Source organism: Cervus canadensis, chromosome 9 (assembly GCF_019320065.1).
Source record: "Cervus canadensis isolate Bull #8, Minnesota chromosome 9, ASM1932006v1, whole genome shotgun sequence".
NCBI lineage: Eukaryota > Metazoa > Chordata > Mammalia > Artiodactyla > Cervidae > Cervus > Cervus canadensis.
Genome location: NC_057394.1, coordinates 80,106,664 through 80,123,268, shown reverse-complemented (window position 1 = coordinate 80,123,268; position 16,605 = coordinate 80,106,664). Strand labels below are relative to the sequence as shown.

Below are 16,605 nucleotides of genomic sequence, written 5' to 3'. Positions count from 1 at the left end.
GTCCATGGGATTCACCAGGCAAGAATACTGGAGTGGGTTGCCACGCCCTCCTCCAGGGGATCTTCCCCACCCAGGGATTGAACCTGCATCTCTCACTGTCTCCTGCATTGGCAGGCAGGTTCTTTACCATCTGAGCCACCAGGGAAGCCCTGCTGACTCCTCAGGTCACTGAATAAAGTCCAGATTCCTTAGCCTGGTGGCTCAGACCATAAAGAATTGGCCTGCCATGCGGAAGACCTGGATTGGATCCCTGGGTCAGGAAGATCCCCTGGAGGAGGGCATGGCAACCCACTCCAATATTCTTGCCTGGAGAATCCCATGGATGGAAGAGTCTGGTGGGTTACAGCCTATGGAGTTGCAAAGAGTCAGACACGACTGAGTGACTAACACTCAGGAGCCAGCAGCAGCTTTCGAGCCGGGCAGCAATTGACCAGGTCTGGCCTGGCCTTGGCTGTCACCACAGTGGGACCCATGGAGGGGGCAGTTTCTCCACCATGCAGCTGGGGAAATAAGAGGCAAACACTCACGCCTATGGGTGCTCGGTGGAAAATGTTTTTCAGGTGGAGACGGCTATATTTCTGCAGTTCTCCAGGTCTTGTACTGAACTTCAGTGTCAGGTTCTTCGCATGTGCAGTCTCAGAGTTCTGAAGTACACTAGAGGCTTTCCAAGACATATAAGGTCAGGGCCAAGAGCAGGGGTTGAGAAGAGGCCTCCAAGGACATTCTCCTGTTTAGAAATTAAAATGAGACATTTTGACAGCAAAGAGCTCCAATACGTAGGATGGGATGAACTCTTTAGGTTGGACACCATAAACCAAGAAAGCCAATCTTTTTCAGAATCAAGGACAAGAGGCAGTTACAACATAGACTTTGCATAGTTTGCAACCTTGCAGATCTCCTTCTCGGCAGAGCTTTAACTTCTGGCTTCTCTGAGCTCCAGCAGAACAGGATCATCTTTTCTTCTGACTTGGTCTGTATTTTCCATTTGCCATTTTAAGGCAAATAAGCCATTGGACCTCAGTTTTCTTCAGCTGTGAAATGGGAATAATCTATACTGAACAGACCCCATAAGGTGACTCTGAGAATCAAATGGAAAATGTGTGATGCATGCACAAAGTGAAGCTGTGATGTGTATGGAAAATTATTAGACAGATGTGTGGGCTTCATTGGTGTCTTGCACTTGAACATGTGGAGAGACAAAAACCAGCGAATTTGCCTAGAAATGACATCCGAATGGGTAAGGGAAGATAGACACACCATACTGCTGTTTCCTGTGTAGACTCACTGTTCCGGTTTCAAACGGCAAGAGTTTGGCCAATGACAGCTTTCTGTTTTTTCCCAAACTTTTCTGTTGGTTGGTTTGTTGCTGTTTCTGTTATGGAAAAGGTCAAACATCCCTTACTTCCTTCTGTTCCCTTATTTCCACACATCCTTCCTTGTTTGCTGGACGGTTTGAAAGCAGATCCCAGATGTCATGTCATTTTGTCCACAGATACCTGCATGTCTGCCAAATGTCTTGCCAGTGCAGCCCACATCTTCCCTGGGGGGCTCCATCCCCTCCCTTGCCCTCAGCCCCGGGTCTTCCCAGCCTAAGCCCGCTGTGGAGCGTGTTCTCATAAAAGTCACTGAGGATGTGACCCAGAGACGGCGTCACAGTCTCACCCTCCGCCTCCCGCCCTGGTGAATGGAGACGGGTGAGCCAGGCACTGCTGGGTGTGGTGACCGACCCCCACTCCCGCAGGAGCTCACAGCCCCTGGGGGCACAGCCCGAGGGGCCAAGGGCACGGGAGGGACAAGCAGAAACAGCAAGGGGCGGGCAGGGCTGCAGGCAGGGGGTCAGAACTGGACAAGCTGTGTTGCAAGCCTGGCATTGGGGCTGGGCTGGAAGGATCTGCAGGGCTTGAGGGGCTGGGCTGGGGCATCTGTGGAGGGATCAGTGCGAGCAGAGCCCAGTGAGGGCAGAGCTCGGTGACACGTAGGGAAGGGGATGCAGGTCTGCGATTCCAGGTGTGTGAGCGAACCTGCTGATCAGTGCATCGTGTTTAGGAAACACGCACTATTTGGGGAGTAGACGAGAGCTTGAGTTCAGAGGAATCTCTACAGTAGAGAACTCACTTGCAGCAAGATTCCTGCTCATTCTCTCAGTGTCGGCGTGTCAGGGCGGCATCACCTCTTTGCACCATGTGTCACCGTTCTACATGCACCATCTCTAGAGCGGGCAGCCATCTAGCGAGGTGAGTGGTGTTCTCCTTTGACACACGAGAAGCTGAGGTCAAAGGTTGAGAGAACTGCCCCCTCTTCTTGGGGAGGCAGTGGCCACAGCAGATCTAGGGCTCTGGCTCTATCCCCTGTGAGGAGCAGGTAGCCTCACCCTAGGTTAGTGTCATGTGTGGACTGGCCTCCGTCGGCACACCTGCTGCAGAGCCTGACTAAGGAGTGCATGTGTGTGGTTGGGGGGGGGGGTGGTCCACAAGCATGCCCCGAGCTGGAGCCCACTATGTTGGCACTGTTGTCCTGGAGTGAGGTCGCCTGTGAATGGGATGGAAGCTTCCTGCAGTCGGTACACAGTTGACACACATAGCACCCAACCTGCAACAGCAACCCTGTGTGTCTCCTTAGAGAGACCTCCCCGACCCCTTCTCCCACCCAGTTCATTTCCATCTCATGTTCTCCAGGTACTTGGCTTAACTGTCTTCATAGCATTTATCACCATCTAAAATTACTTTATCCTTTCATTGGATTGTTTATTATTCCCCTCGGTAGAATATAAGCTCAGGAGGTAGCTTTGTGTTGGTACCTGGTGGATTCTGAGCATAGTACCTAGCATACAGTAGACGCTCAATAAATATTTGCTGGGTGAAAAGAGGAATCACTATTTTGTGTATTGTACCTGCCTGATATTCATTTAGATATTAAAAGTAACAAATGGAGAGACTCATTCCCCCCGCCCCATACACCCAAATTTCCACACTCTAGCTGGGAAGAGGGACAGGGACAAACTACTAAAAAAGCCACTTACACTTAGAAATGAAGTAGTGAGGTCCCTGTCATGGGAACATTCAAGCAGCTGTTAGATAACCATTTTATAGATGTGATTCCCATACCAGAAACAGTTTTAAGGTTCTATGATTTGGGGATCAATACTGGGGATAGACTTTAGTATATAGGGTGTGGGGACTTGATAGACACAAGGACATAATATTCTTTGAAAGGACTTTATGGATGAGAGTGAACCATGGATCAGTTCAGTTCAGTCACTCAGTCGTGTCCAACTCTTTGTGACCCCATGGACTGCAGCACGCCAGGCCTCCCTGTCCATCACCAACTCCTGGAGCTTGTTCAAATTCATCTCCATTGAGTCAATGATGCCTTCAACTATCTCATCCTCTGTCGTCCCCTTCTCCTACTGCCTTCAGTCTTTCCCAGCATCAGGGTCTTTCCCAATGAGTCAGTTCTTCACATCAGGTGGCCAAAGTATTGGAGTTTCAACTTCAGCATCAGTCCTTCCAATGAATATTCAGGACTGATTTCCTTTAGGATGGACTAGTTGGATATCCTTGCAGTCCAAGGGACTCTCAAGAGTCTTCAACACCACAGTTCCAAAGCATCAATTCTTCGGCACTCAGCTTTCTTTATAGTCCAACTCTCACATCCACACATGACTACTGAAAAAACTATAGCTTTGACTAGACAGACATTTGTTGGCAAAGTAATGTCTCTTCTGTTTAATATGCTATCTAGGTTGCTCATAACTTTTCTTCCAAAGAGCAAGCATCTTTTAATTTCATGCAGTCACCATCTGCAGTGATTTTTGGAGCCCCCCAAAATAAAGTCTCTCACTGTTTCCCTATCTATTTGCCATGAAGTAATGGGACCAGATGCCATGATCTTAGTTTTCTGAATGTTGAGCTTTAAGCCAACTTTTTCACTCTCCTCTTTCACTTTCATCAAGAGGCTCTTTAGTTCTTCTTTGCTTTCTGCCACAAGGGTGGTGTCATCTGCATATCTGAGGTTTCTGATATTTCTTCTGGCAATCTTGTTTCCAGCTTGTGCTTCATCCAGCCCAGTTTTCTCATGATGTACTCTGCATATAAGTTAAATAAGCAGGGTGACAATATACAGCCTTGATGTACTCCTTTCCCAATTTGGAACCAGTCTATTGTTCCATGTCCATTTCTAACTATTGCTTCCTGACCTGCATACAGATTTCTCAAGAGGCAGGTCAGGTGGTCTGGTATTCTCATTTCTTTCAAAATTTTCCATAGATTGTTGTGATCCACACAGTCAAAGGCTTTGGCATAGTCAATAAAGCAGAAATAGATGTTTTTCTGGAATTATCTAGCTTTTTTGATGAGCCAACAGATGTTGGCAATTTGATCTCTGGTTCCTCTGCCTTTTCTAAATCCAGCTTGAACATCTGGAAGTTCATGGTTCACGTACTGTTGAAGCCAGGCCTGGAGAATTTTGAGCATTACTTTACTCACTAGTATGTGAGATGACTGCAATTGTGTGGTAGTTTGAACATTCTTTGGGATTGCCTTTCTTTGGGATTGAAATGAAAACTGACCTTTTCCAGCCCTGTGGCCACTGCTGAGTTTTCCGAATTTGCTGGCATATTGAGTGTAGCAGTTTCACAGCATCATCTTTTAGGATTTGAAATAGCTCAACCGGAGTTCCATCACCTCCTATATATAAATGCTCCATCACTAGCTTTATTCATAGTGATGTTTCCTAAGGCCCACTTGACTTTGCATTCTAGGATGCCTGGCTCTAGGTGAGTGATCACAGCATCATGATTATCTGGGTTGCAAAGATCTTTTTTGTATAGTTCTTCTGTGTATTCTTGCTACCTCTTCTTAATATCTTCTGCTTCTGTTAGGTCCATAACATTTCTGTCCTTTATTGTGCCCATCTTTGCATCTAATGTTCCCTTGGTATCTCTAATTTTCTTGAAGAGATCTGTAGTCTTTCCCGTTCTGATGTTTTCCTTTATTTCTTTGCACTGATCACTGAGGAATGCTTTCTTATCTCTCCTGCTATTCTTTGGAACTCTGCATTCAAATGGGAATATCTTTCCTTTTCTCCTTTTCTTTTCACAGCTATTTGTAAGGCCTCCTCAGACAACCATCTTGCTTTTTTGCATTTCTTTTTCTTGGGGATGGTCTTGATCCCTGTCTCTTGTACAATGTCACGAACCTCTGTCCATAGTTCTTCAGGCACTCTGTCATTCAGCTCTAATCCCTTGAATCTATTTCTCACATCCACTGTATAATCGTAAGGGAGTTGATTTAGGTCTTACCTGAATGGTCTAGTGGTTTTCCCTACTTTGTTCAATTTAAGTCTGAATTTTGCAATAAGGAGTTCATGATCTGAGTCACAGTCAGCTCCCGGTCTTGTTTTTGCTGACTCTATAGATCTTCTCTATCTTTGGCTGCAAAGAATATAATCAGTCTGATTTTGGTGTTGACCATCTGGTGCTGTCCACATGTAGAGTCTTCTCTTGTGTTGTTGGAAGAGGGTGTTTGCTATGACCAGTGCATTTTCTTGGCAAAAGTCTATTAGCCTTTGCCCTGCTTCATTCTGTACTCCAAGGACAAATTTGCCTGTTACTCCAGGTGTTTCTTAACTCCCTACTTTTGCCTTCCAGTCCCCTTAATGAAAAGGACAGCTTTTTTGGGTGTTAATTCTAGAAGGTTTTGTAGATCATCATAGAATCATTCAACTTCAGCTTCTTCAGCATTACTGGTTGGGGCATAGGCTTGGATTACTGTGATATTGAATTGTTTGCCTTGGAAATGAACAGAGGTCATTCTGTTGTTTTTGAGATTGCATGAAAGATTGCATTTTGGACTCCTTAGGCCTGTGCAGAACTGCAAACCTCACCTTCCAATCACCTTTCCCCATGCCCACAGCCCCCATGTCCCTGTGCCTGCCTCTCCATCCCTCTTTGCATGAATACCTCGGCCCTCGCCTTCAGTGGAGCAGGTCTGAGGCTTGGTCTGCCATCTTCTTGCTTCACATACCTTGTGGATAAACCCCCCTTTGCTGCACACCCTGGCATCCCTGTGTTGTGGCTCCCTACGTGGCTGGCAACCAAACCTGGTTCATTCCTGTAACAAGGTGAGACAGGAACTCTTTTTCCCTGAGAACATTTATAAATTACATGCAGGCCAACTCTGCTCTTGGCTGGGTCCACAGGCTTGGTCCTGGGAGCAGGAGGCCAGAGAGGATGTGGATCTGCACAAACGGCCCTGGGAGAGGCAGGGGCCAGTGACTCCACACCTTCCATGACCTCGGACACTCTCAGGTTGGTTCTGAATCCTGAGCAACAGAGGTCTGTTTCATAGAATCTAAGCAAAGTGGAGAAAAACTTTGCTTTTTAACAGCTGCCTCCACCCTTGGAGCCTGCACATTGGGTAGTTGTTGCTTCTCTTCCATCACAGTCTAAGCAGTAGTGCTTGCCTGGCCTTTGTAGGACTGGTGATCAGTCTGTGGACTGTGCCAGGAGGTGTGGTTGTTGGTTCATGCCTAAACAGAAGCTCTTGGGGAAGCAGGTGAGAACTGATGGAAGTTGGTAAATAGGCCAGCTTCATGACTTGCAGGTGAGGGAGGGAACAGAGCTGGGGGAGTTTCTGTGTTCACTGCAGGGTGGGGGAGTGGGGTGTGCATGCAGCACCCTCCGGGTGGGAAGTGTGCCCCGGCCCATGGGCAGGGTTGGCAGAGCCCCCACCGGCTGCTGGTCTACTCCTGCACTGAAGAAGTTTCTGCATCTCTTACTTAGCTCTGTGCAGACAGACCCTGGGCCCTGAGCATCTGTACCTTACTTCCAGAGAGGTTCCATGTTGCCATAGAAACTAATTGGTAGCTTAGTTAAATGGCACAGATTTACACTGCAAAATAGCAAAGAGCTTTCTAATAAGGACTCTGAGGAGCTGAAACCTTCCCTTCAGGCAAAGAGACTGACGGGAAAAGCTCCCTTTCTGAATTCCCAGCCTGTGACTAGGCGGCAGTCTAGTGACTTGACTCCACCAAGCCGGTGAAGTCTCCAGGGCTTCATGCATCACCAAGTGCAGACAAACAGAGGAGAGTCTGGGTTATGAAAGAGGAAGTCAGGTGTTCTAAAGCAGTGATCCAGACCCATCTGTGTCTCATGCACACATAGGTGTTAGATAAATTCTTGTTTAAAAAAACCACGTGGTAAAGAAACCGTTCAATTGCTTGAAGGTGCTTGGGTATTTACGGCAATTTAACCAGTGTATGTCTGCATGCGGCTTCAACACCTCACCCTCCACTTATTTGACACCTTGACTTCACTTGGCACTTTAAGAATAGTTACCATTGCAACAAAAAGAATAAAATACTTAGGAGTATATCTACCTAAAGAAACAAAAGACCTATACATAGAAAACTATAAAACACTGATGAAAGAAGTCAAAGAGGACACAAATAGATGGAGAAATATACCATGTTCATGGATTGGAAGAATCAATATTGTGAAAATGAGTATACTACCCAAAGCAATCTATAGATTCAATGCAATCCCTATCAAGCTACCAACGGTATTCTTCACAGAACTAGAACAAATAATTTCACAATTTGTATGGAAATACAAAAAACCTCGAATAGCCAAAGCAATCTTGAGAAAGAAGAATGGAACTGGAGGAATCAACCTGCCTGACTTCAGACTCTACTACAAAGCCACAGTCATCAAGACAGTATGGTACTGGCACAAAGACAGAAATATAGATCAATGGAACAGAATAGAAAGCCCAGAGATAAATCCACGAACCTATGGACACCTTATCTTTGACAAAGGAGGCAAGGATATACAATGGAAAAAAGACAACCTCTTTAACAAGTGGTGCTGGGAAAACTGGTCAACCACTTGTAAAAGAATGAAACTAGAACACTTTCTAACACCATACACAAAAATAAACTCAAAATGGATTAAAGATCTAAATGTAAGACCAGAAACTATAAAACTCCTAGAGGAGAACATAGGCAAAACACTCTCCGACATAAATCACAGCAAGATCCTCTATGAACCTATTGGAAATAAAAGCAAAAATAAACAAATGGACCTAATTAAACTTAAAAGCTTTTGCACAACAAAGGAAACTATAAGCAAGGTGAAAAGACAGCCTTCAGATTGGGAGAAAATAATAGCAAATGAAGCAACAGACAAAGGATTAATCTCAAAAATATACAAGCAACTCCTGCAGCTCAATTCCAGAAAAATAAATGACCCAATCAAAAAATGGGCCAGAGAACTAAACAGACATTTCTCCAAAGAAGACATACAGATGGCTAACAAACACATGAAAAGATGCTCAACATCACTCATTATCAGAGAAATGCAAATCAAAACCACAATGAGGTACCATTACACGCCAGTCAGGATGGCTGCTATCCAAAAGTCTACAAGCAATAAATGCTGGAGAGGGTGTGGAGAAAAGGGAACCCTCTTACACTGCTGGTGGGAATGCAAACTAGTACAGCCACTATGGAGAACAGTGGGGAGATTCCTTAAAAAACTGGAAATAGAACTGCCATATGACCCAGCAATCCCACTCCTGGGCATACACACCGAGGAAACCAGATCTGAAAGAGATACATGTACCCCAATGTCCATCGCAGCACTGTTTATAATAACCAGGACATGGAAGCAACCTAGATGCCCATCAGCAGATGAATGGATAAGGAAGCTGTGGTACATATACACTATGGAATATTACTCAGCCATTAAAAAGAATTCATTTGAATCAGTTCTAATGAGATGATGAAACTGGAGCCCATTATACAGAATGAAGTAAGCCAGAAAGATAAAGGCCAATACAGTATACTAATGCATATATATATAGAATTTTAAAAGATGGTAACGATAGCCCTATATGCAGGACAGAAAAAGAGACACAGATGTACAGAACAGACTTTTAGACTCTGTGGGAGAAGGCAAGGGTGGAGTGTTCAGAGAGAACAGCATTGAAACAAGTATACTATCAAGGGTGAAACAGATCACCAGCCCAGGTTGGATGTATGAGACAAGTGCTCAGGGCTGGTGCACTGGGAAGACCCAGAGGGATGGGATGGGGAGGGAGGTGGGAGGGGGGATTGGGATGGGGAACACATGTAAATCCATGGCTGATTCATGTCAATGTATGGCAAAAACCACTACAATACTGTATAGTAATTAGCCTCCAACTAATAAAAATAAATGGAAAAAAAAGGAGTAGTTATCTTACTTCAGCTCTAAGCTTTAGTACTGCAAACTGGTTAAATCTGAACGAATGGAGTTTCACTCTACATGGTAGAGTTTACTGCACCACTAGAGTTTCAGGCAGGATAAAGGGGATCATGCGGCCTTAGAAGCTATCCAGGGTGGATAACTTCAGATTTCATTTTAATTATCCATTTGAGAGGGCTTCCCTTGTGGTTCAGTGGTAAAGAATACACCTGCCAGTACAGGAGATACAGGTTTGACCCCTGGGTTGGGAAGATCCCCTGGATAAAGGAATGGCAACCCACTCCAGTATTCTTGCCTGGAGAACCCCATGGACAGAAGAACCCGGGAGGGCTACAGTCCATGGGGTCGCAAAGAGCCAGACGCAACTGAGCACGCATGCACACATCCATTTGAGAAATCATAAAGCAGCAGCCCACTTTAATACACAGGAGAATGGAAATCAGGAAGTTGCAGCAATAGAATCTGGAGGCGCTGTGATCTTATAGGGCTCTGTGGTCTGAAAACCAGCCCTCCAGACCTGCCTCCCGACTTTTCCTATGAGAGCTGTCTCTGGGCTTAACACAAGCTATCCTTGCTCTGGACAAGCTGCTGACATTGATCTCTGCAACTGCCCCCTCCCCCGCATCCCCTGCAAATGAAAAACTGCTTTAGTGACTTCAGGCAGCTTGGAAGCCAGCAACGTGGTGACCATGGCACTGCACTCACACTTCTCTGAAACCTCTCCTGACATCTGGGCTGTAGCACCAGCTCTCAGATGATCTAGGTCAGCAGTCCCCAACCTTTTTGGCATCAAGGACCGATTTTGTAGACGACAATTTTTTTTTTAAATTTTCTTTTGGCTGTCCTGAGTCTTCATTGCTGTGGGTGGGCTTTCCCTAGTTACTGCAAGAGGGGGCTACTCTTCACACTTCTGTGGCTTCTCTTGAAGAGCATGGGCTCTAGGCCCACGGGCTTTGTTTCTCTGGCATGTATGGAATCTTCCCAGACCAGGGTGAAACCCGTGTCCCCTGCATTGGCAGGCAGATTTCTATCTACTGTGCCACCAGGGAAGTCCCATGGAGGACACTCTTTCCATGGACTGGGGTAGGGAGGTGGTTTGGGGATGATTCAAACATTTATTGTGCAATTTATTCCTATTGTTATTACATCGGCTCCACTTCAGATCATCAGGCATCAGATGCTGGACGTTGGGGGCCTCTGGGCTAGATCAATATGTTGCCTTTAATCCCCTTCTGGCCTGTTTCCTACAAGTGTTGTTTTCCTACTTTTTTTTTTTTTTTTTTAAGGTATAATTGTCCTACTTTAGCTTCAGGTGTACAAGATTTGATATTTGTATACATTGCAGAATGACCACAGTAAGTCTTGTTAATGTCACCGTGCATGGTTAGAACATTTTTTCCCTGTGATGAGAACTTTTAAGATCAACTTGGTCAGCAACTCTCAAATAGAAAAACAGTATTAACTATAGTCGCCATGCTGCACTTTCCATCCTCATGACTTATTTTTAAATATTTTCTAAAATTTTATTTTGGAGTATAGTTGGGGCTTCCCAGGTGGTGCTAGTGGTAAAGAACCCACCTGCCAATGCAGGAGACATAAGAGATGCGGGTTTGATCCCTGGGTCGGGAAGATCCCTTGAAGGAGGACATGGCAACCCACTCCAGTATTCTTGCCTAGAGAATCCCATGGACAGAGGAGCCTGGTGGGTTACAATCCATGGGGTCACAGAGAGCTGTCCATCCACTGATGGACACAACTGAACCAACTTGGCACACGTAGGTTGCTTTACAGTGTTGTTTCTGCTGTATCAACACAGTGAATCAGCTGTGTGTATACAAATATCCCCTCCCTCTGAAGCCTCCCTCCCCTGCCCGCCCCCCCCCCCACCCCCGCCCACTGACTTATAAACTCCAAGTTTACACTGTTTGATCCCTTTCAACTGTTTCTCTCACACCTGCACCCCAACTTGGACAGTCTAAGATTACACATATGAGATGGTTTGGTATTTGTTTTCTCTCTGACTTATCTCACTTAGCAAGATGCCCTTGGGAGTCCATGCATGCTGCCCCACATGGGAAGATCTACTTATTATGGCTGAACTGTATTTCACTGTTTATATACACTGTCTTCATCCACTGATGGACAGATAGGTTGTTTCCAGGTCTTGACTATTGTGAATAATGTGGTGGTGAAGATGGGGGTGTCAATAACTTTTCTCCTCGTGTTCCTTGTGGGACATGATGGTAATAAGAACTACTACTAATGGTAGAACTACTACTAACGGTGCTGGTGTCAGCTTTTCTGTTATTTCATGTAGTTAGAAACTAAATCTAAACAAATCTCATCTGTTCAGAGTATTCATAATGACTTATTGGAGAAGACAAGGAGGGACAACAGTGGTCACCATGTTAGACTGCAGGGGTGATGGAGTCAGCAGTGCAGGGGGGGGACAGAGCTTTGGCGTGGAGAGGGAGGGTTGGAGGGAAGAGCACTTTACTGTGAGAAGCCCGACACACTCGGGCCCAGTGGTCAAGGGCAGCAGCAGTGGTCATAAATCCTGTTGACAGCAGGTACCTTTGACAGGACAGGGGGACATGGTGCTCTTACTCCCCCAAACCATAACCCGTCTAATAACGAGGAACAGCAGACAATGCTGATGGAGGGTGTTCTACAATGTTCTTGACCATCCTCTTCAACACTTTCAAGATCTTCCTAAACAAGGGAAGTCGAGAGTAACCTCACAGCCAAGCAAAGCCTAAGGAGACTTGACAACTGGTGGTTCGTGGGACCCTGAAGCAGAAAAGCCCAGGAGGCCCAGATTTTCCCTCTGGGATAACTTGGGTTCTTCAGAAGGTACAGAATCTGGTATTTAATGTCTAGTTTTAAAAATTGCTTGAAACAGTGGTAATCAAACATCTGCCTGACAAGTTTTCCAGTGCATATCCATGACTGTTAAAAGTTTTGTCATTGTTCAGTCCCTCAGCAGTGTCCGACTCTTTGTGACCCCGTGGACTGCTACACACCACACCTCCCTGTCCTTCACCATCTCCCGGAGTTTGCTCAAAATCATGTCCATTGAGCTGGTGATGCCATCCAACCATCTCCTCCTGCCCTCAATCTGTCCCAGAATCAGGGTCTTTTCCAGTGAGTCGGCTAGTAGAATCTTTTAGAAGAGAGGTGCTCACCCTGAGAGGTTGATAATGATTTCTCACGTTGATGTCACTTGAGCCAGGCCAGCCACAGTGCCACAGAAAGGCAGCGGGTGGGTGTGGGTGGTGGGTTAGCAGTGAGGCAGAGAAGGCAGGGGCCAGGTGCTGGAGAGCCTGTCACGCAGTGCTGTCATTCTGACAACACAGAACCACTGGTCTTGTGAACAGGGTGAGGATGTGGTTGGTGATGACTGGGGTTGGGGTTTAAAGTTACGCTGATGGAGGGGAGTCCAGATTGAAAGAGTGGAAGCAGGCAAGTGCTTGGGAAAACAGGTTTCAGGTTTGGAATTTAGGGGCCCTAGAGCAGCAGGATGCTTGGTTTACAGACTATGGGAGTTACAGGGCATCAGCGTGTTCAGAATGGCAAGGTGGCGATCAAAGATGGTGCTTAGAACTATGCCTGGAAGTAGGTGATTGGAGCCATAATAAATACCAACACAGAGGCCTGCTGAGATTCATCACATGGAGGATCATTCTCTCGAAAGTGGGGAGTGGAGGCGAGAGCAGGCAGCATTCAAGCTATGCCTCCAAATATGGGACCATGTGAGCGGGCAGAGAAGGGACAGCATTACAGGAACACAGGAGGGAAGATGACCAGCGTGCGTGAGGGTGGGACCCGGGGTACCTGCTGGAGTGATGGGGGTGAGTGTGGCCGCAGAGCTGTCGAAATCCTGATTGAGGTTGGACCAGAGGCCTAGGTTTGAGCTTTAACTTACTAGGAAATTGGGAACCAACTTTCAATAAAAAATAACTTTTTTTTTAAATGCAGGGAGTACCCAAAGCTCTACAAGGATGGAAACCCCAGTGAGGACTGCCTGGGAGGTGTTGTGAGAGGAAGGGGTGAGGAAACCAGCATTGCGTCCAACAAAAATGCAAGGTGAGCCACCCCAGAGATTTAGTTTCCTAGTAATGACATTCAAAAAGTAAAAAGTTTGTGAGGTTAATAACTTTATATAACGCAATACATCCAGGGTATTAGCACTTCCGCACATGGCACCTGCCACATCTCTGGCGCTCAGTGGCTGCCGTCCAGAGGTCTGGCACAGGCTGACAACCCAACAGTCAGTGGAGAGCGAGTGGGCTCCACCTTCAGCAGCGATGATTAGAAGACGGGTGTATGATCCCAAGGCGTCAAGCTTGGGATACTGTAGTGTGGCACAATGCCACAAACAAAAATAAGGACCACACGAGTCTGCACCTGTGGTGCAAGAAAAGACAGTGTTGCTCTTGTGGAAAGGATGATTTTTATTTTCACCCTAAATGGTTATCACATTATTATTTAAACACATTTGAAAAATCCTGAAGTAATGTAAACTGAAGGCACAGAACAAATCAACACATTTAACTGAAGCTTGAGATGAGAGAATTCGAGTACTTTTTTTCAGCAACAATAAATTATGAACAAGTTTCCATCACCAAACATCATTCTGACCGAAAGCTCTAGTCTTTCATAATAAAACCAAATTAGCTTAAGCTGATTTCAAGATTTCCATGGTAAAAATAATATTGGAAAAAAGTCGCCTTTCAAAATACTCATCTGACCTCTGGGTCCACTGTAAGCCTTTTATTTATAATAGAGTGGAGGTCAGGATGTTTGCTGATGGACTGCCACTCCCCAAGGATGACACATTCTTATAAAATGTTTTAAAAAAGAGCAAAGTGGGCTACAAAATTCTGTTTGGGGAGCGGGGGGAGGGGGGAGACTGGACGACCTTGTTCTATGTCAATTAGAGTAACAAAACAAAGTAACAAGTAGCAATACCAGACTGCTTCAGAAGCCAGTCACCATAGAATAGTAACACACTGCAAGGGGCATTCCACTCTTTCTTGGTTAACTATTGACCTTAGAGTGTCCTAACAGTCATTGTTGCCATTTCTTATTTAGTAAAGAGATATGTTTAAAAAAACAATGAAAAAACTAACTGGAATAATCTGTGACATGCTACAGAAATGATGCAATGGCTAGGTTTTAAAGTAACATGGTCATGCTTCATAATATACTGTAGTGTTCTGAAATACATTCTCTGATCATTAACACCGTTTATTACAGAGGGCACTTGTAAATTAGCTCAGATTCTGAACTAGGTTTATAAATGAAACTTTTCAAGTATGCATAATACCCATAAGGTAGAGACTTTCCTCTTATTCACTTCATGTGTTCTTCCAGTGGACAACTGTGATGATTAAAGGATAAACAAAATGGGCTGGTCAGTTTTCAAAAACATGTCAAAAAACATGAGACAGTCTAGTGACCAAGGACTGATTGAAAAGTTTTTTTAAAATCTGGAGTAAGTGGTTTCAGACATTAATATCTTTCAGACTTTTTTCTGAAACAACTAAGTGTATAAGTAAAGCAATAATGGGGGGAAATAAGGGCTTCTAAAACGCTCAAGAGAATAAATAAAAAAAGGCCTATCTTCTACTCAGCTGTGAGATGTATTTGTATGTGATATGTATGTCATATGATATGAAATGATAGTGTGCATTTAATAGCAATATGCCTTTATTTTTATCATCTAATTGCATAAATCACAAAAACATTCCCAGCCAAGTTTGCTGATAGAAGTATAATACAAACTCTAGAAAATGATTTTTAGCAAAAACTGCTTCAAAATTTTCCTACATAACAAAACATTCCTTTGGAAATGATTCTTTTAGATTGTCAAGTAAATGCAGCTTTTACCATCTCTAGCACTAAACTATAATTACCTCCCAAATTCTTTTTTCACTGGGTAATATTATCTTTTATTCTGCAGTATTCTAATAATGGTACATTATTTTTAAAAAATGCCTTTAGTGGTCTCAGACTTATGTCTTCATCTATGAGTACTGAGATGAAAGTAGATACAAAATAAGCCAGAAAAATCGCCTTTTAAGCAGTATGGTTTGAAATGTTGGCACGGATGAAAATGGGGAGAGGCTTCCACATTGAGCAGGCAGCCACTCACAGCACTGGCCACCCAAGTGATGGCCCACTCAGCCCGTCTTGGGCACATGGAACTCGTTTTATGACTCAGTTACTGAAAACAGCTACTGGGAGCCGCCTGATGCAGCCGGCTGGCTCACAGTTTGGGCAGACTTCATTCTTTATCACAGCTCACATTCTGACAACTGAGAACCTGGATTCTGAAAATGTGACCCCACGAGGGTTAGGGGAAGACGGGTTCTGAGCTGGGAGAAATGTGGCAACCTGGCGGGGAGGAGGCATTTAAATATTAACAACAAAAGGACAAGCCTAGTGGGTTTGGCCCTGCGTGTCCCAGCTGTGTCAGCAGGCCCTAACAGAAACTTAACAAAACCAAAGGGGCTTCTTTCCAAGACCTAAAAAAAGGGAAGCTGTTTGACTTAACACCAAATTCAAAATCTACACCAGGCTGCCAGGCCAACAGATGACGGTCAGCGTGACTTTGTTTCTCTGTTCCTTCAGCATGGGGACCAGCGCTGAGTGGCTCATGCCCACGGTCGACAGGCCGTTCACAGCCACGATCATGTCTCCACATCTGGACAACGACAGACAGAAAGAGTCACTGTTTTCACGGTATCAGAAATGTTGTCCTGAGATTTGTTCAGCACACTTACCCATTAACTGTCAATGATCAGGCTATATGACTTTCTTTGAGAAATATCTGGGTGATTTTCAAGCCCATGTTGGCTTTCCCATGTCAACCAGGGACACCCCCGTGCCAGCCTCTCCTGCAACTGGTGGCTGATTTCAAAGGCAAGCAGAGTAATTTTCACAGAAGCTTAAGCAATGTATAGTTAAGAGAATAAATCTGCTGCCTGCTTTAAAAATACATGATACATTTGGAGGGGGCTGCTGTTTTCATTGTTGATTTTTTACAGCCCATTCATTCGAGGCTTCAATTAAATGAGACCCACACCTGTTTCAGCCAAGGCTGCTCACTGTCCTTCAGCTGAATTATCACAAATGGATGGTGAATCTGAAGACCTTTCTATCTTTTATAATTTTTAGTCTTTTTTTTGAATATGAATATGCTACTTTCTTGTGATCTAGTTCAACTTCTTTTAGGAAGTGGAAGTTAATTAGTTTATAATTTACACGAGACCCAGACTGGTTGAACACTTGGCTGAGAGAATGGTTATTTCATCCCCGCCTCCCACTCTTTTCTCCTGAAGTGACTTTTTCATCTC

General features: G+C 44.9%; 1 protein-coding gene across 1 annotated transcript in view; it reads right to left on the bottom strand.

Annotated features, from left to right (window-relative positions):
- Positions 1-13,678: 13,678 nt before the first annotated feature.
- The window catches only part of LNX2 (ligand of numb-protein X 2), an 88,846-nt gene continuing 85,919 nt past the window's right edge, over positions 13,679-16,605 (bottom strand). The window contains exon 10 of the mRNA XM_043477808.1: positions 13,679-15,953. Coding sequence (XP_043333743.1) covers positions 15,818-15,953 — 136 coding nt within the window. The 3' untranslated portion in view covers positions 13,679-15,817. The remainder of the gene's footprint in view (positions 15,954-16,605) is intronic.